The following is a 21,091-nucleotide window of genomic DNA, read 5'->3' as shown; positions in this document are numbered from 1 at the left end:
CACAGTTACACAAGTTAATGAGTTCCTGCATGTCAATAAAACTCATAGCTAGCTTGCAACCTTTTGCACCATGCAGATTACTCATTTCTTAGCCTAGCCAAGCTGATAAAACTGATTAAAAGCATAAAATAAGCATACAATACCTAAATACAAAAATGTTTGGCAGGATAGAATATGACTAATAATAAGATATTTCAAATATAAACCAAAACAATAATACCAATATTTAATAATCCATTAAATTGGGAAACTAACAACCCAATTTTGATAGCATTCATAAAATTCAAAATCTGGTAATCATGTCCCTAAACCTCTTGGTTGAATGCCTTGATATAAGACTACAACAACATTCAATTTTTCATTCTTTCCATAGAACTAAGAACTTCCTTGTAAATTATAACTTTCCATATGTAAAAGTCAAATTCCTCAAAATTTCGGGTACTTAAATTATACCGGGCTATCTTAGGATAAACTGAGAGTAATATATGGCTCTTCCATGCTCCAATAATAGAATAACTAAGGTCATTTCCGGGTCCTATAGTTAAGACTTTAGTCCATGATTCTTTTACACTGAGTTTGCCCAAAATCCATATATGAAAATTATTTTCGCAATCATAACAAGTGAAAGCAACTGACTCATTTAAAATCAGGAGGTGTTGGTTCTCAGAATGATACTTGAAATTTGAATCTGAGGGTAAAACTGTTTGAATGAACTTCTCATTGCTAAAGTCAAACGAAAACATTTTATCCCCGCCCTCCAAAAAATGGCACAATTCATTTGAGTTCACCAGAGAACGACATGTCGTAAAAGGCAATGGCGTATCAATGTGATTGAGTTTTCTCCAATTATTATTTTTTAGGCTATATATCTCCCGGAAAGGGTGTGGGTCAATATATTCCTCCGACCAAAACTTGTGATCGTCATCCATTAAAAGCTCCCAAAGAGGACTATCCTTCTCAGGCAAAAACAACCACGGACCTTTAGAAAATGCATACGGAGAGTCTTCAGGTAAAAACAAAACATTCCGAAGCACTTTGTAGTCATGTGTAACACAATCATAACCAAATGCACTAGGAGGAGGGTTAAACTCAATTTTCCCGTTATATAATTGAAAGCTAGGAGGAAGGACCTTGGTTTCCTTAGTAGCAGGGTTCCATAATACAATTGGTGTTCCATCGCTATAATCTTGATAGAGACAAATAATTCCATTAACACTGGAAGAACCTAACATTAGCATATTTGCATGATCCTCTTCAAAAGGAGGTGGCCAATCCATTATAACCATATCTTCAAACCTATCACCGGAAAGCTTCGACAAAGAGTCTTCGGTGACTTGTTTTTCACTTACAAAATTTAAGAGAAGAGAGGTGTTTTCACAATCCTCATTAGGTTTGGATATGAAGAAATTTGTGTGGAACATGTTCATGAATTGAGAGTTTTCAAATAAAAGAGACCATGATGAACACACGTGAATCGTTTGAGGGGTTTAAGGGGCAATTTAGAGAGTATACATAAAGCAAGTTCATATGGAATGTGAGAACCATTAACCTTTTTCTTATATGTTATGGCAACCATGATATGAATTGAGAGAATGACAACAAACTGAAACAGAAAAGCTTTTAAATAAACACAAATCAGCGAGAAATTTGCTACCTATGAAATGAAATATATTACCAATCTTTTTCATTTTTGGTATATACTATTTTTTTAAATGTGAAATTTGTTTGCTTAGTTGATAAGATATTGTATGCCTCGCCATTTTTAGTATTTTTTTTCTTTCAATTTTGGTATAAACTCTTTTTAAATGTAAAATATCTGTTTGCTTAATTGATAAGAAATTGTATCTCTTTAATTGATAAGATATATATTAAGAAATTGTGTGCAAAGGGTATTTATTTTATCTTTAGCAGACCATTTCGTTGACGTTTATACATTTGGTATATGGGTGTGTATGATTATTTAGAGTCTCTTTGGTAAGGCCATAAATAGAGTTTTTAGCTTTTAACTTTTCAGCTCATATAAATAAAAAGGGAATTTCTTTGGCCACCTCCCAACCTTCTAGCTCACCTCTGGTGAAAAACCCAGAATACCCCTGACTTCGGAAATGAACTTCCGAAATGCATGAAAAAGGTGTTTTCGGAGATGCATCTCCGAAAGCGCCTTTTTTTTTAAAAAATTTGACTTATTTCGGAAATGCACTTCCGAAAACACCATTTCGGAAGTTCATTTCCGAAATACTGCGCGTTTTGCAGATTAAGCAAAACAGCCCCCTCCCCCTAATCATTTACCCTAATCTTCTTCCAAACTCACACCCCAAGAGATTTTTGTGCAAACCAGTTCCAAGCTACCTCAAAGGCTCCAACTACTTGCTCTATTACATTCAAAAGTCCTCAAATCCATTCAATCGGTAAGCATTTTGATTTTAAGATCTATGATTAAAATGTATATTAGGGTGTTTACAAATAGCAAAAAATGTATTAGGTTAGGTATATACTGATATTTAGGATGTTTAGAATGTGTAGACATAGGTTTGATGTTTGGTTTTGGGGTCTGCCATGGGAGTTGCAGAAAACTCCAACGCAGGGGTGTTTCGGAAGTTCATTTCCGAAAACACCTCCATCCCAGTTTTCGAAAATGAACTTCCGAACTGTATCAGAATTTCAATTATTTTTGTTTCTTCTTTTGTCTCGCATATTAATCGATTTCAATTGTTTACAGGAACATGTCAGGCAACCAACCAGCACGCATCAGACAGGGGAGAGAGTCTCAGACTGCGTCGGCTAGACGCGAGCGGGCGGCGGCGCAGCTGGCGTCGACCCAGGTACGGGGGCAGGGTCGGGGACGCCGTGTGCGAGTTCCCGTGCACGTGGGAGAGGGTACATCTGCTTCAGGATCTAGGAGTCAGCTGGCTCGGGTATCTTCTTCCCGCCAGCGAGAGGAGGAGGAGGAGGAGGAGGAGGAGGAGGAGGTGCCAGTGCCATACTACGAGCCAGAGGGTGTACCGGATGTTGACCCTCCAGCCGGGGAGGAGGATGAGCAGGAGGATGGCTATCCGGGAGGGCCCTTTGACACTTCCGTGCTGATTCACTACCACGATCACGTCGCTCGGCGGATCTGGGAGGGAGAGGTATTTTTTTAATTTAACCGTTTATTTGTCACCATTTTTTATAATCTAACCGTTTATTTGTCGCTTATTTAATATATGTCCGCTTATTTAATATATGTCGCTTATTTGTTTTTTTTTGTAACAGGAGAAAGAGCCGCTGAAAATGGTCAACCACGCCCGCAAGATTTTCGGTCTGTTTAAACCAGCAGCTGAGTGGTTTAACGACCATGTGCGAGGTTCAGGGCTCTGCATGACGGGGTACACCACGATCAGCACCGGTATGCAGGGGGCATTTGTGGAGCGCTGGCACAAGGAGACGTCCTCTTTCCACTTGCCGGTTGGGGAGATGACGATCACCTTGCACGACGTGCAGTGTCTTCTCCACCTGCCGATTAGGGGGCCGCTGTTGACCCACTCCAAGATCCAGAGGGTGGAGGCCATTGAGTGGATGATGCTCTACTTGGGCATGGAGCACGAGGTTGCTCACTATGAGTGCGCCACGACTTCTGGGCCTCATGTCCGGTTCACCACACTGAGCACTTATTTTGAGCATCATCTGGACGCGGCTGCCGAGGCTGAGGGTGCGGATAACGAGCTGTTCACAGAGTATCACCGCGGCTGCGCTCTCCGGTGCTGGTACATGCATGTGGTAGGCGCTGCATGCTTTGTGGACAAGAGTGCCAGGTACGTCGACGTGACCTACCTCCGCTACTTCATGGATCTGGATACCGTTCACCAGTGGAACTGGGGGGCAGCTACTCTGACATACCTCTACCAGAAGCTGAATGAGGCCTCCAACTGGAGGAGGAGGCAGTTGGCCGGATCCTGCACACTACTTACGGTACGTTTTATTTTAATACATTATCGTATTTATTTATTTATTTATGTTTCGTATTTATTTTTAATACATTATCGTGTTTCTGTTTCAGAGCTGGATCATCTCCTACTTCTCCCGCATCCACGGCTTTCACATCGATCCTGCGTACGTGGACGCCATGCCCAGGGCCGCCAGATACGCTCTCCAGAGGTGGAACGATGCGGTGGGACCATACCGTCTGTACTTGGACCGCACGATGCACGACGACGTCACCTGGAGGCCGTTCGCCGACTACGCCCAGATTGTCCCCTTTGACGGCATTGCTCTATATTCAGGCTGGTTGGCATGCGGGACCGGCATCATGGTCCGGTATCTCCCTGAGCGGTGCATGCGTCAGTTCGGATTCGTGCAGCAGATACCCAGGTCACCCTTTGAGGCTGCTCCCGACACAGTGACCCGAGTGCAGCTCACTGCCATATGGGCGGAGTGGCAGCAGCATGTGGTACCGCAGGAGTACCGTCTCACTCGGGTCACACAGGACTGGCACAGTGAGGAGGGGTACGTCACATGGTTCTACCGGGTGTCCCATCCTCTACTGAGACTCGACGTTCCCGACGCTCCTAGGCCAGCACATGAGGAGATCCTGGAGAACCAGCAGGCCGAGGATGACCACGCCATTGATCTCCTGCCGATCTGCCAGCGGATAGAGATGCTTGGGCGGGACGCCTTGGATCGGGGTGTCGTTCATCAGGGCGGTCCAGACGCAGTCGCCGTGATGGAGGCGATCGTCACTGATGCGGGCCGTGCGGCGGGGTACAGGCGGCAGAGGAGGGCTCAGGGTGAGAGGGTTAGGCACACCCAGTAGTGGTCGGGTTTATTTATTTTTTGTTTTCGGATTGTATATTGCGCACACTATTACTATTTGGTTTGGCTTGTATATATTATTTGGATTTTATTTATCGTATTAGTATTTTCAGTTTATCTGTTGCTTATTTTATTTGGCGTTTGCGTTTAATTAAAATGCGAGACTGTTTAAGAAAAAACATAAAAAAAAAACACAGTTTCTGCATAATTCGGAAATGAACTTCCGAATTCACCCCCCATGAGGTGTTTTCGGAAGTTCATCTCCGAAGACACCCCCCATGAGGTGTTTTCGGAGATGAACTTCCGAATTATGGAATTTTTTAAAAAAAAAACGCTTCGGAAGTTCATTTCTGAAGCAGGGGTATTTTGGGATTTTCGTTGGGGGTGACCCCCCATAGGGAGGTGGCTAAAGAAATTTTCAATAAAAAAGCTCTGTTTGGTAACTGTTTTTAGTTTTTTTACTAGCTTTTGTCTTTTTTTTGAAAAGCTATTTGAAGTAGCTTTTGAGCTTGTAGCTTTTAACTTGTGACTTTTTCTTCTATTTATATCCTTATTATTTTAACAAAAATCTATTTTTACCCTTCGATATATATTATGGTTCAACGTTTAATATTTATTTTTGGGTTAAATATGTTTTTAGTCCCTATAAAATTTTCCTTCAATAAATGGTACTTATAAAATTATTATGCACCTAATTTTTGTTCCTACTGTCAAACCAATATGTATTTTAGAATGATTACTTTGCAAACATGTTCATAATGTTTTAAAAAGTTCCTGAAAAAAAAAGAAACTCAAAATTTAATTTCTAAGTTGAGATTTTCATTACTTTTATCATTATTTTTTGAAATTTGGAAAATTCATATTTAATTCTTCTAGTCTTAAAAAATTCTAAAATTTGGTAAATAAATATTTTACAGTATTCTAAACATATATAAAAAAAATTATTCAAAAATTTAAAAATTAAAGGGTAATTAAACAGTTTTTAAAATTTTAGAAAATAGTAGGGACTGAAATTGCATGCATAAAAATTTTAGAAGGACCATTCATTGAAGGAAAATTTTATAGGGACTAAAAATGCAAGGTCGCATATTTATAGGGACTAGAAACGTATTTAACCCTATTTTTTTTAATATTTTTAATAACATCTAAACTATACAATAAATTTTGAAATAGTGTTAATAATTCTCAATTTAGTGAAACGTAATCGAAGAATTAATGAGATTAACCGAGACGAAAAAAATTAAAATTTTTGTTATATTTTTATAGTATAATATTATATAATAAACTTATTTTTATCATTAATTTTGATTAATTTAACTGAATTTAAATTTCATGTATTTCGTTAAATTTATTTATATAATTTATATACAAATTTAAAATATTTTGATTTTCTTAAATTTTTTACATATATTAAAAGAAAATTTCTTTAGCCACCTCCCTATGGGGGTCACCCCCAGCGAAAATTCCAAAATACCCCTGCTTCGGAAGTTCATTTCCGAAAGCGTCTTTTTTTGAAAAATTTGACTTATTTCGGAAGTTCATTTCCGAAACCATTATTTCGGAAGTTCACTTCCGAAATACTGCGATTTCTGCAGATTTATCAAAACACTCCCCCTCCCCCAATCATATACCCTAAATCAATACAAAAAGTGGCAAAGGCAAAAATTTGTGCAAACAGAATTCCAAAGCTGTATCAAGGCTCCAATCACACTGCTAAACAACATTCAAAAGCCCTCAATCCTAACACTTTGTAAGTTTTGAAATTTTTAGATCTATTATTCAAATGCATGTTATTTAGGGTTTTAATTGCATAAATGATATATGGTTAGGTTGTTAGTAGTATTTAGGTTGTTTAGAAGCATTTTGATTTGGTTTGAAGTTTGGTTTAGGGGTCTGCCATGGAAGTTGCAGAAAACTCCATCGCAGGGGTGTTTTGGAAGTTCATTTCCGAAAACACCTCCATCCCAGTTTTCGGAAATGAACTTCCGAAATGTATAAGAAGTTCAAATTTTTTTGTTTTTTATTTTGTCTATGCATATTAATCGTTTTCAATTGTTTACAGGAACATGTCAGGCAACCAACCAGCACGCAGGACAGCGTCTTCTAAAGAGGGCGTCTTCTAAAGAGGGCGCTAAGGGAAGAAAGGGTTCTTCAAAGAAGGAGGTGAAGGAGGTGAAGGAGGTGAAGGAGAAGAAGAAGCTTTTGACTGGTTCTGCTTCTCGTCCCCTGGGGATCCATGGCTCGGACGTGCAGGCTCAGCCTTCAGGCGTGATCAACGCTGATGGTTCTGATACTGAGTGGGATGAGGATTGGTATAATTATCTTCATTCGGAGGAGTTCGCTCGTCGGGAAGAATAACGTGTTTTTATTTTGTTTGATGTGTATTTTGTAACGCTCGTCGGGCAGAATAACATGTTTTTGTTTTGTTTGACGTGTTTTGTTTTGTTTTGTTCTGATTTCGGATTGTATCGCACAGTGTTTTTGTATTGGATTTATCATGTTAGTTTTTGGAAGTGGTAACCGGGGTCGGAACATATGACGGAGGAGGTGGATGTTCGGAGGAAGAAGAACCGGAGGTACGTCCACCGCGAGACAAAGGAGCCAATCAATGTAAGCTATAGTTTATCATTATCATCTGGGGACGTCATTTCTAAAAAATCAAGATTAAAAATAATAAGATTTTTTTCCCAATTTTTTGTAATGACGTCCCCTGATGATAATGATAAACTATAGCTTACATTGATTGGTTCCTTTGTCTCGCGGTGGACGTACCTCCGGTTCTTCTTCCTCCGGACATCCACCTCCTCCGTCATATGTTCCGGCCCCGGTTACACCTCCTCCGTCATTTGTTACTTACAGTAGTACGTATTTTTATTAAAAGAATAAAAAACCTTTTGAAATTTGGAAGCCTTTTTTTTCTCTCCACCACTCTCTCATCCCCACCTACCCGTGTTCAACAATATGTAACTTTAATTTTATGTAATATTATCGTTGTAATCTTTACCCGTGTTCAACAATACTAAACCAGGGTTCAGAGTTTTGTTGGGTTAACTTGACCAGCACCAAATGCAAACTCGGCTTCCTTGTTAAATTTCTGGCTCATAGGTTTAGCTTCACAAAGAATATAACAACATTAGTTATGCGAAATGTCTGAAGCGGAGTAGAAATAAGCTTTGATTTTTCACCTGTGGTAATTATGGCTGATCTGATTGCAGCAGGAGTCCAATCCGGGTGAAACGATTTCACGTATGCTGCTACTCCGGAAACATGAGGGCATGACATGGAAGTACCAGACATTAGTGTAAATTCGGAAAATTGAGTGTCGCCTTCTAAACCAGTAATCGAAGTTTTAAGTGTATATGCTGCCAAGATGTTAATGCCAGGAGCTGTTATATCAGGCTGCATACAAGAGATTACTAAATAATCAAGTAGCTATAATCGTAAAAATGGAAGAAAACTAGCAACTATTGGTACCTTGAGGACATGCTGAGATCCTGGATTCGGGCCTCTAGATGAAAAAGATGCGACAAATGGAGCTGGTATTTTCACTTCATTGCTCTTATGTATCACTGCTGAAGGTGATCTTTGTTGAACAAGATATTTATGTTTTTAGATAATCGAGTAAGAAGGTTACTTAGAAAACAAGCAAGAGAATGTTTTACCTTGTAGATTGTATATAATTGGTAATAATTTGACCTGTGCTTTGATTCACAAAGGTAGCAGGAGCACTGAATATTTGAGCAACATCTAGAAATTGATCATTTTCAACTATAGTACCAATGCCTCCTATTGCTTTCACTAAAGCATCAGTGCCCCATGTCCTAAATCGGCAGTAAACAATCTTTCCTTTCACTTTTTTTGGATCTAAGGAGTCGGCATCATCATAATACCTGCCAAAGTTTTCAAGTTTCCTTGTTATTTAAGAAACTAAATCGGGTAGTGTTGAAAATCAAAGCGGAAATTACTTAGCATTTTCCTTGCTTGAAGAGTCTCGCGCTGCGTCCATCCCATTAACAAGAGGGTACTGCTTTTGTTTTGGACTAAAAGTGCTTACTCCTTCTCCCTGCATAATTCCTAATGTTATGGTTATATATGTAGAGTATGTGTGATGTGTCAAAATGAATAAAAACTTACAGAAACATTTTTTCTACTTCCCATCTCTATAATGCTCTGGAAGTCCCTATCAATGCCACTAGCAGCTACTGTGACAATCCACGGCGCATTATTTACGACAGTTGCCAAAGTTGGACCACCATTTCCAGCTGAGGCGACTGTGATTATGCCTTTCCTCATGGCATGAAATCCGCCGATTGCTATACAGTCCTGCACATAATTTGCATTTCCTCCGCCTAACGAAACTGATATGACATCCACGCCGTCGTGTATGGCAGCCTCAAATGCAGCAAGTATGTCCATATCAGCACATCCATCTTCTGTCCAGCACACTTTGTAAATCGCCAACCTGGCTGAAGGCACCGCCCCTCGAGCCGTCCCCTTTGCTAATCCAAAGAGACTTGCATTTGATACATGATTGCCTGCTGCGGTAGATGCAGTATGAGTTCCATGCCCTTCCACATCTATGGTAGATAATACATCAGACGGATCAGAAATTAACAAATTTGTGACAAGTTCCTTTCCATTTAGCAGGTGGAGGGCCAAATCCATCATCCTTGAAGCTTTGAAACTCAGGAGTGATCCCTACATCATGAATTACAATTACATAAAATCTATCTATCACACCACACAACATTTTTACCATATTAGCAGGACCGTCTTTGAGGGCGTGCAAGACGGACTACCACACTGAACCTAAAATTTTCCACGGTTAAATCGTACATAAATAAGGTCTCATAAAATCTTTGTTAATGTTAAAATGTGGTTAAATAGAGCATATAATTGTTTTGTCATGGTTGAATCGTGGCTAACCTACACAGTGCCTCCAGAAACTTAAGACGGTTCTGCATACTAGTAACAAGTTAGTTAGACTAACTTGTTACTCAAGCAACCTAAGTAGTTAATTGTTAGTTAGGCGGTTAGAAGTTTGTTAAGGCGGTTAGAAGTTTGTTAGAGGCCATGCTATTGTATAGCAGTCCCACCATAACTAACTATGATCACATACCTTGCTACTAAAGCAATATTGTTTATCATTTCTCAATTAACCAAGAAGTTTATGTTCTCATAACACTATCATAAAGAACACGGAAATATAAAACAAACAAAAAAAATGAAAATGAGTTGAAACTTGAAAGGAATTATAAACCTGTATCCAAAAGAGCAACAATTGTGTCACTCTGTGACTTCAGTTTTCTCTTAGCTGTCAAAGGTAATCCAATAAAATTCCATGATCTTGTTGTGTGTAGCTTGCGGTACTGATTCGGAAATACTGAGACCACTTCATTCATGGCTGCACAATAAAAATAAATAAATAAAAGATTAAATATATAGAATTCAATTCATAAAGATATGAAAGGATTAGTATAGAAAAATGGTGTCATGCCAGATAACTTGTTGGCTTCATCCTCAGAGAGTTTAGCAGCAAATGCATTAAAGCTCTTTGTATATCTGTATACTATGGATTCTTTGGCTTCAACATGGCTGCTAAGTAAACAAAGATTAAAACACCGACGTCGTATTTTATTGAACATAAGCTACATTGCTCACTTTTATATGATTTTAGGCTTGAACTGTGGCTACCTTTGTTTAACAGCTGAGAGAATATTTAAATGACTCTCTACTGCTTTTTCCCTACTAACCGAATGAGCTTCTAAGAAAACAATGTAAAAGTTCTGCAAACCATACAAATGGTGTCTAAGTTATTAACAAAGAACAAAAAAAAACTAACATATTAGATGAAAGAAAGTGATTGCCTTTTGTTTAACACCATAAACCGAAACATTGCTTAGTAGAATCAGCAGTATTGGAAGCCAAAGAAGTGAGTATGAGTTGGTAGGTTTCTGAGAAAACATGTTTAGCACGTTTCAAGTTTAAACTAGTTTGTTTAGAGTTTGTAAGGCATGCACATCACTTTCAAGTGTAGTAGATATATATTGCTTAAAACTAAAGAAACCTTTGAATTAGGACTCTCCTATTCCTTGAATTCCAATGCAAGCCTCATATTGCCTTGAATACATTAATCTATTATTCACCATGGCATAGTTTCAAGTTAAACCAGATTGAAACTAGAGAGAGATACATTAATCTATTATTAGAATAAAGTTGTTAGATGAGAGAGAAAACTAGAGAGAGAGTCTGCTAGGGTTTGAGTGTTTTTCATCGTTGCTGGGCTGGATCAACATGGAATCTAGAGCAGGAGAGTGGCAAGACGTAGGGAGGAAGAAAGGGAAGCCTAGTTCTGTTTCACGTTCCTTCAGATGGGATATATGGAAGAATACCGGAAGCGTTGTGCATGGAGGTGTTAAGTGTACGTTCTTTGTAACCGACTTTGGAGTACGTTGGAGAGCTAAGGACCTCTTCTTTGAATTCAAAGAGTTATGAGAGATTGAGGAGATAGTCATTCCTCCGAAGCTCGATTGGAGGGGCCACAGATATAGCTTCGTGAGGTTTGTGGGTGTTACTGATGAGAGGACTTTGGAGGTTAAGCTTGATAATATATGGATTGAAGGAAGGAAGATTAGTGCTAACCTTTCTAAGTTCAAAAGAAAGCCTGTTGAGTTGAAGGTTAATCCTGGTGTTGGACTCAGGGCGCTGGGGGGGTAATCACAAGGGTGGGAGTTCGAAGGCTGTTCATGGTGGATTCAACAATGCAGGTCCAAATTCTTCAAAGAGCTTTGTGGATGCTGTTAAAGGTTGCTACTCAGGAGTTCAACCTGCCGGTGAGGAGGCTTGTAAAGCCTTCTTCTTTAAGTCGGAGGAAGCAGATTCGAAGAAATTCGAGAAGGCTAAGGTTGGAGTTGTTAGAAAACCGGGTTTCGCTTTCGGAGTGAGCAAAAGTCTGGTGGAGGAAGGTATCTTCTCTATTCGTGCAACCCCCCAGGGCCGAATCTCTGTTTGCTCGAGGAGTTGGTTCCCGGAGATCTGGAGGTGCTGATGAAGGATGGTGGTGAATGGATTGAAAGGTGGTTCAAGGAAATAAGGGAGTGGAGACCAACGGACGTCGAATGTTTCAGAGCAACATGGATGTCTGTGTTTGGTATTCCTAGTCATGTCTTGAATGCTAGATTCATTGAGGCTCTTCTTACAGATATCGGTTTTGTTGCCAACTGGGATTTCCTCGATTCTGTTCCAAGCAGATTTGACGTTCTCTCCTTCATGGTGTTTACTAGTTCTAAGGATATTATAAGAAACAAGGTTGAGGTGTGTCTGGATGGTACTTGGTTTAAACTGTTGATTATAGAAGAACCAATGAATAAGGTGGATAGTGACGATGTTTCCTCAGGAGTAGAAAGTCTATACGGTGATTCTGAGTTGCGCTCATGGTCGTCGGAAAGTAGCTTTGCACCGGTGGCGGCTGAGAAGAAGAGAAGGTCTTTCTGTGGCACGACTCCCCAAACGGCGGCAAAGGCTGATGGTGACTCTTCCTCTTTTCCAGCCGAGGTAATGAAAGAGACAGAGGTTCGCAGGGGGAGTGCTGCGAGCATTAATTGCAATTGCATTGTTTTGGAAAAATCTGTTTTGAAAAGTTCATCTATTAGCTGTTCAGATAGCTTTTCATCCCTTTCTCCTAAAAAGGTGGAACGTCCTACTGAAGACAACAATAGCCTTTGTGCTATGGATGAGGTGGCACAGTTTGTGGGACCAGGTGGCATTTTGATTAATAATATTGGCAAAGAGGATTTTAAACTCTCGGGTAAGACAAATGGTATTGGGCCTATTATCTCTATTGGGCCAAACTCAGTTTGTAATCCAAAGTCTGAAGAAAAAGAAACGTGTTTGTCTCTCAAACTAAAGGGGCCACTGAGTTTGGAAAGGAAAAAATACGTTTCAGGGGTGGATCAAGATGCAGCTCTTTCCTTCGACAAACAGTGCAAAAAAATCTCCAATTCTAAGGCGGTGAGGAAGAAGATGAGGGAAGTGATGAATTTGGGCGCCAAGGTTGATAATTTCGTTCTTCCAGTGGGTAATCGGTCTTGTCTGTACCATGAGCCACCGCGATGCTCACCAGGTAATGTTCCGGATGATGTGGTTCAAAAAAGGGCCAAAGAGGTGGAAGTCTTTTGGGAGAATCTCAACAAGAAGGAAGGTTTGCTTCGTCTAAAATCTAGGCAAACTTGGTTGTCGGAAGGGGATAGCAATTCTCGTTTCTTCCATAGATTGTTGAGATGTAGAAAGGGGAGGAATTCTTTGTGTACTCTAGAGTCCGATAGGGGGAGAGTGGAGGATGCGGATGACATAAAAAGCTGTGTTTCCGATTTCTTTAGCGGTTTCTTCAAAGAGGGAGTGGGAGAGAGACCGGTTCCTCTTGACTTAGGTCTTGGCAAGTTGTCCACTTTGGATAGGGAGTTGTTGGAAGCTCCGTTCATTGAGGCGGAGGTGAAGGAGGCTATATGGGCGTGTGATGGGAATAAGAGTCCGGGGCCGGATGGTTTCACGTTGGAGTTCTTCAAGTCGTTTTGGATTTTGCTTAAGGAAGATTTAATGAGTTTTTTCTTGGATTTCCACTCCAAAGGAAAGTTAGTGAAGTCCATTAAATCTTCTTTCATTGCTCTTATTCCAAAATTAAACAATCCCCAAAACTTAAGCGAGTACCGCCCCATTTGCTTGGTGGGGAGTCTCTACAAGATTGTCGTTAAAGTGTTGGCCGCTAGAATTAAGTTGGTGATCGGTAAGTTGGTGTCCCCTAACCAAACCGCCGCCTTTGTGCCAGGAAGAAATATGATGGACGGTGTAGTGTTGGTGAACGAAATAATTGATTGGACAAGAAGATTCAAGAAGAGTTGCTTTTTTCTTAAGGTGGATTTTGAAAAGGCTTACGATACCGTTTCTTGGGACTATCTTAGATTTGTGTTAAGGTCCATGGGGTTCGGGGAGAAGTGGCAATCGTGGATGGAAGCTTGTGTGTTCGAAAGTTTTATGTTCGTGGTTGTGAATGGTAGTCCTTCTAAAGAATTTCCGGTTCAAAAGGGATTGAGACAAGGAGATCCCATTTCTCTGTTCCTCTTTGTTTTAGCTATGGAAGGACTAACGGCTCTTGTGAGGAAATCGGCGATCATGGGGGTTTATCATCCGTTTTCATTTGGGGAAGAGGAGAGTGTGGATATTTTACAATTCGCGGATGACACCATTATCATCGGAGAGACTACTAGTGACGACCTTTGGAGTTTGAAAGTAGTGCTAAGAGGTTTCGAATTGGTCTCGGGTTTGAAAATTAATTTCTCAAAAAGCAACGTGTATGGGGTAAATGTTGGAGAGTGGTTCTTGAACTCGGCTACTCACTTCCTTGGTTGTAAAAGGGGTGCGGTCCCCTTCACTTTCCTTGGCATAAGTGTGGGCGACAATCATAGTAGGAGGAGAGTTTGGACGAGAGTAGTTAACAAAATCAAGAGTAGACTCTCTTCTTGGAAAGGGAAATTTATCTCCGTAGGTGGTAGAATGACGCTCATCAATGCGGTCCTTAACGCTATACCCACATTCTTATTATCATTCTACAAAGCTCCGGGCGTGGTTATAAAGGAAATTAGAGGAATCATTAGTAAGTTTCTTTGGGGAGGCAACAAGGATTCTAGGTGTATCCATTGGGTCAATTGGACTAAGGTTTGCAAACCAAAGGATAAAGGTGGTCTCGGAATTAGAGATGTGGGTGAAATTAACAACGCTCTCCTCCTTAAATGGAAGTGGAGAATTCTTACGGACGATAATGCAATTTGGCGCAATTTTTTGGAAGCAAGATATGTTGTTCCGAAGTTGAAGGTGCAAGGTTATGTCGAAGGAGGAGGCAAATCTAAAGAATCTATGTGGTGGAGGGATGTTCTAGCAAATGATATTAAGTCGAAGTTAGGAGACGACGGCTTCTCGAGTCATATTCGTTGCATTGTGGGCAACGGCAAGAATGTTTTATTCTGGACTAGTAAGTGGTGGGGGGACAAATCATTCCAAGTCTTATTCCCGGATTTGTTCTTGGTTTCAACAAATACTTTTGTCTTTGTTTTTGATGCTGTTAACAGGTTGGATGGAGATGTTGTTTGGATTCCGATTGTTATCTTTGGATCGGAGGAAACGGCTCGCTTAGTCGCTTCCAGTGCTGCGCTAGGTGCTGAGTGGCAGCAACTCCTCTTGCTGCTGGCAGCTGTCCGGTTCAGCAGTTGTGCTGAGGATAATTTTGAGTGGATTCCAAATCTTGACGGGCTGTTTTCGGTGGCATCAGCGGCGTGCTTGACTGCTTCCCGGAAGAGTAGTGCTTGGCAGCCCGAAGTGTTAGGAAGGCTGAAGATTGTGTGGAGTTTGTCGCTCTCGTTAAGGATTCAAATCTTTGCGTGGAGATTCTTTACTTCAAGGATCCCTACTATTGATGCTTTGATTTATAGAGGAGTGGATAATATCTCTTGTTTGTCGTGTGTTTTTTGCGGGAATGAACCGAAATCGTTGCTTCATATTTTCTTTTCTTGTAATGTTTCCTTGAAGGTGTGGGAGAAGATCTATGGGTGGATAGGGGAAGATGTTCTTTTCAACTTTGAAGAGTTCTTATTGTTTGATGCTATTCAAGAGAAGACAAAGGGGGTTGCCGCTAAGGTGAAGATTAATACGATTTGGATGACTTTGATTTGGAGCGTTTGGATTATGCGTAATTCCATTGTTTTCGATCAACCATCCTATTGTTTTGACACGGTGGTTTTCAATGTAATGTTTTTTTCGTGGAGTTGGCTAACTAGATTACAATTGAACTCTTCCTTCTCTTCCTTTTACGAGTGGTACAAGTTACCGCTTATTTGCTTTCCGAATTTGTAATTTGTTCGTTTGGGTTACACCCCTAGTGCGATATCGTAATCAATTGCTTATTTAAAAAAAAAGTTAAACCAGATTGAGACATGATTTTTGAGATTAAAACGTGATGTTTTGATTATTTTTAATTATACATTTCCTCATTGTCTTATAAAATAACAATGTTTAAGACGCTGATGGTTTACCAATATGAGGTTAGAGTGAATAAACTGAAAACTTGAATTTGTCCTTCCATATTGTGAAGATGCCTCTCCGGATGCATTCTATATTCACATGAAAGGTTAGCCAAGTGAGCCAAACTTCGTTTATGTCAAAAAATAATTCAGAAATGCATATCTGAAATCACCATTATATATTATTTTTATACACACATTAAGGGTGTGGCAACTGAACCACATTTATTTAACTGGTGACAATTCTAGAGACGTATCTTCGGAAATGTCAACTGAAAAATATATAAGACAACACCCTTTTATAGTTTTCTTCTTCATGATCAAAGACAAATTTTCTATCAAAACCCTTAAAAACCTCCATCAATTCTAAATCAAGTTTTCCACCCCAAAATAGCCTTTTTTGTGTCTCAACATCAAAATGAACAAAATAAACTGTAATTTCTGATAATGAACATGTTTTTCCTTATACATTGCATGCATTAATTAATATTGCTTTTGATTGTTAAAATAAACGTTGCTTTCGAAGATGTATCTTCGGTTTAGGTTGAATATGGTTTGGATATGCATATTTAGAATGTTCATAAGTTGAATATGAATATTAAATATGTTTTTCTGTTATGCTTGGCTGTAGACACGGTGCACCATGATACTTTTCTTAAAGCTAATGTGTATGTGGATGTTAAATCAACTAATTATTAGCATTTGAATTTGCAGATTTCCTTCCCGGTATGAATATATTATTTGAGTTAAATTTATGGTTGCTAAAATTCACTGGATATGCATATTCATGGTGAAGAAAAAGTAAACATTAAGGGAAATAAGACAAGGGTTCAAGAACCATATAAAAATGTAAAGATAAAATCAGAAGAAGAGAAAATTAAAACATGTTTAAGTGGTTTGAACTCCAAAGTATACAAAAACAATAATACCAATATTTGATAATCAATTCAAATGGGGAAACTAACAAGGCAATTTTGATAACATTCATCTTGTAATAAAATCCAAAACTTGGTAATCATGTCCCTAAACCACTTAGTTGAATGTCTTGATATAAAACTACAATAACAATTAATTTTTCATTCCTTCTATAGAACGAAGAACTTCCTTATAACTGATAACTTTCCATACATAAAGTTCAAATTTCTCAAATTTTTGGGTACTTAAATTATACCGGACTATGTTATGACCATGGGAGAAGAATATGTGGTTCTTCCATGCTCCAATAGGATATCCAAGGTCATTTGCAGGTCCTATATTTAAGAGTTTAGTCCATGATTCTTTTACACCAAGTTTACCCAAAACCCATATATGATAATCATTTTTGCCATCATAACAAGCGAAAACAACTGACTCATTTAATATCAGGAGGTGTTTGTAATTATCATCATGAAACTTGAAATTTGAATCTGAGGGTAAAACTGTTAGAATGAACTTCTCATTGCTAAAGTCAAATGAAAACATTTTATCTTCAAACCCCAAAAAATGACACAATTCATTTGAGTTTACTCGAGAACCCGATACCAATGGCATATCAATGTCATTGAGTTTCCTCCAATTGTTATTTTTTAGGCTATATATCTCCCAAAAAGGGTCGGCGTAAATATATTTGGACTCTACCTCCAACCAAAAGATGTCATCGTCATTCATTAAAAGCTCCCAAAAAGGACTATCCTTCTCAGGCAAAAACAACCACGGATCTTTAGAAAATTTATAGGGAGAGTCTTCAGGTAAAATAACATCCCGAAGCACTTTGTAGTCATCTGTAACATAATCATAACCAAATGCACTAGGAGGAGGGTTAAACTCAATGTTCTCATTATATACTTGAAAGCTAGGAGGAATGACCTTGAATTCTGTGGTAGCAGGGTTCCATAATACAATTGGTGATTCATGGCCACGATCTTGGTAGAGACAAATAACGCCATTAACACTGGAAGAACCTAACATTTCCATATATATATGATCCTCTGCAAAAGGAGGTGGCCAATCTATTATAACCATATCCTCAAACCTATCACCGGAAAGCTTAGACAATAACTCGTCGACGGGTATTTTACCCTTTACAAAATTTGCAAAATGTATGAGAAGCGAGGTGTTTTGAGAATCCTCATTAGTTTTGGATTTGAAGAAATTTGTGTGGAACATGTTCATGAATTGAGAGTTTTGAAATAAAAGAGACCATGATTTTTGAACACATGTGAATCGCTTTAGCGGTTTAAGAGGCAATTTAAAAAGTATACATAAAGCGAGTTCATATGGAATGTGAGAACTACTGACCTTTTTCTTAGATGTTATGGCAACCATGATATGAATCGAGAGAATGACAAGAAACTGAAACAGAAAAATTTGTTACGCATGAAATATATTTTCAATTTTTTTCATTTTTGGTATATACTATTTTTTATATGTGAAATTGCTTAATTGATAAGAAATTGTATTCCTTATCATTTTTAGTATATATATATATTGATTGTTTAATTGATAAGAAATTGTATATCTTTAATTAATAAGAAATATATTAAGAAATTCTGTACAAAGGTTATTTATTTCATATATAAAGAAAATCACTTAGTTCACCTTTATACATTTTGTATACGGGTATAGTTATTTAATAAATGTCATCCATTCCAAAGTAATCTTTTTCATTTTTGGTATATACTATTTTTTATATGTGAAATTTGTTTGCTTAATTGATAAGATATTGTATGCCTCGCCATTTATATATATATATATATATATATATATATATATATATATATATATATATATATATATATATATATATATATATATATATATATATATATATATATATATATATATATATATATATATATATTTCAATCTTGGTATAAACTCTTTTTAAATGTAAAACATTCGTTTGCTTAATTGATAAGAAATTTGTTGTTTAATTATAAGAAATTGTATGTCTTTAATTGATAAGAAATATATTAAGAAATTGTGTGCAAAGGATATTTAATTTATATTTTTTACATGTCACCCGCTCCAAAGTAATTAATTTATACATAAAAAAATTATTTTAAAAACTCCTTTTAATTTTTCAAAAGTTAACTATTACTTTTATAAATATACTTTCTGGTTATTGTTTGTATCATTTTTAATATAACATTAAACATTTTATTATTATAATAAAGATGGATATTTTTTATGAAATAAAATAATTGATTTTTTTATAATAGAGATGAATATTTTTTTAAGAAAATTGTTGATTTATGAATATTACCACCAACTGTTTTATCAGGAATTGAACCCTAAATCAATCGTTTATGCTCATTTAACGCAATTAACACTTACCAATTAAACTATCTCACCCACACAATAAAAATGAATATTTCAATATATGATATTTAAAAAAAATGCAATTTCAAGTATAGCTATATGTCAAGTTGTCAGAGCATCCTGAAATACCCGAACCACCACTGGGGTATCCTGTTGACCCTAGTATTGGTTTTCAGACTTGGTATAAGGTTTTAGGTGGAAAGAAGAAAAATGGGAGAATGTATTGTACTGGAGGGTATTCCAAAAATATCAAGCGGCGTAGTAGAGATTTCAAAATGAGATATGCTGATGGAGAAGGATCATCCACTCCACCTATATTAACTGCCGAAATGCTTGAAACTGTGAGAAACTTGGCAAATACTTAGGCAGCACAACAAGTAGCAGCAAGAAATTTGGAAATTGAAGAGATGAAGAGAAAACAATTAGAGATGCAGGAGGAAATGCAAAGAAGAGAAAGAGAATTACGAGAAGAAATGAGGAGAGAATTTCAGGAAGAAATGAGGAGGCAGGCACAAGAGTGTCAAGAAGCAATGCGAATTGCAAATGAGCGGTCACAAAGGATTGATCAATTTTTTGCTTCACAAAATATGGGTGGTGGTGGATTTGGAGGAACTAGTGGATATGGAGGAGCTAATGAAGAAGAGGAGGAACAAGATGGGGGGAATAATTAAATTTACATATTTAAATTTATTTTAATTTGTATGGAACAATTTGTGTTAACTATTTTGAACTTATTTTTAAATATTATTGTAATTTTGTATGGAGTTTAATTTTTAATATATTTGCTTAAATATTAATTATTATATGTATTATAATAATTTTGTTTTAATTTGAATTATTATTATATATATATATATATATTTTAATTTAAATTATATATATATATATATATATATATATATAAATTTTAATTATTATGTATGATTTTGAAAATTATATTTTTTTTCAAAATATAAACAATTTGCGAGGGGCTAATCCCCAAGCAAAAATATATATGCTGCATTTTGCGAGGGGCTAACCCCCAAGCAAAATATCTGACGCAGTCTGCCCCCTTGCAGACTGGTAGCTGGTGCCTATTTCTGTAGGCTGCAGAGTAGAATTTTGACTTTTCATTTAGCGAGGAGGGAAGCCCCTGGCTATTTAGCGAAGTGGATACCACCTCGGTAATGGATTTGTGACCCCCTGTTTTGCTTGGGGAGCTGTCCCCTCGCAAATTGTGCATTTGTGAGGGGTTTTTGCCTTTAGTGAGGGGTTTAACCCCTGGCAAATTATAGTATTTCTTGTAGTGTATAAAAACTAGTGACAAATTCTTGTCAACGCACGAGTACTCGTCCGATACGCGCATTTGTTAATCAAAATGAAAACGACATTATGGTTTAAAAAAGAGTCAAAGAAAGAATTATGATGGTAAGAAAAAAATAGAAACTCAAATATTATGAATAATTGAATGTAAAAGTACTAAATAGAAAAGAAAAAAAAGTAAAATACATGTAAAAATAAGGGTGACTGGTTGATTTACGAAGGAAGAAATGTGACTTCGGAGATATATATGTAAATTAACTTCCGAAATATTCGGATATGTATCTCCGAACTAAATTTTAACAAAAAAAAAGAATTTGGTGCGATTGAAGAAATATGTAAAATTATAAATGACATGTGGATCAAGCCTTTATTTTCTCTACAAATAGATAAAAGTGCTTGAGAAAATTAAGATGGACAACCCTCAAATAGGAAAATAAAACATGTGAAAAATAGTTTTAACTCAATAGCATATCAGGTTTAAAGATGATGAACAAAAATGCTTATGGCATTTGTTCAATTCAATTCCTTCTTGCAACTGACTTGCATATTTTGCAATACTCACATGCAGTTGACCTCAATTAGACCTCTAACTGTCACCACTTTGACCAAAGTGAGTTATTAAGAAATTTGAT

The 21,091-nt window shown here is 37.6% G+C and overlaps 2 protein-coding genes and 1 pseudogene across 2 annotated transcripts; all 3 read right to left on the bottom strand.

The window, feature by feature from the left end:
- Positions 1 to 350: 350 nt before the first annotated feature.
- Positions 351 to 1,421, bottom strand: LOC131633102 (uncharacterized). Its single transcript, XM_058903816.1, has one exon. It carries the CDS (start codon positions 1,419 to 1,421, stop codon positions 351 to 353), a length of 1,071 nt encoding a protein of 356 aa, XP_058759799.1.
- A 2-nt stretch (positions 1,422 to 1,423) lies between these two features.
- On the bottom strand, positions 1,424 to 10,754 carry LOC131633101 (subtilisin-like protease SBT4.14; annotated as a pseudogene).
- A 6,171-nt stretch (positions 10,755 to 16,925) lies between these two features.
- LOC131633099 (F-box/kelch-repeat protein At3g06240-like) lies at positions 16,926 to 18,161 on the bottom strand. The gene has a single exon (XM_058903815.1). The coding sequence runs from the start codon at positions 18,159 to 18,161 to the stop codon at positions 16,926 to 16,928; it is 1,236 nt and encodes a 411-aa protein (XP_058759798.1).
- Between the last annotated feature and the right edge of the window lie 2,930 nt (positions 18,162 to 21,091).

Source organism: Vicia villosa, unplaced genomic scaffold, assembly GCF_029867415.1.
Source record: "Vicia villosa cultivar HV-30 ecotype Madison, WI unplaced genomic scaffold, Vvil1.0 ctg.001069F_1_1, whole genome shotgun sequence".
In the NCBI taxonomy this organism is placed as follows: domain Eukaryota; kingdom Viridiplantae; phylum Streptophyta; class Magnoliopsida; order Fabales; family Fabaceae; genus Vicia; species Vicia villosa.
This window is presented reverse-complemented; position numbering and strand designations above follow the sequence as displayed.

Bases quoted from the DNA above. Each gene is read 5' to 3' on its own strand.
- LOC131633102 (XM_058903816.1), bottom strand. From the start codon at position 1,421: ATGTTCCACACAAATTTCTTCATATCCAAACCTAATGAGGATTGTGAA.
- LOC131633099 (XM_058903815.1), bottom strand. From the start codon at position 18,161: ATGGTTGCCATAACATCTAAGAAAAAGGTCAGTAGTTCTCACATTCCA.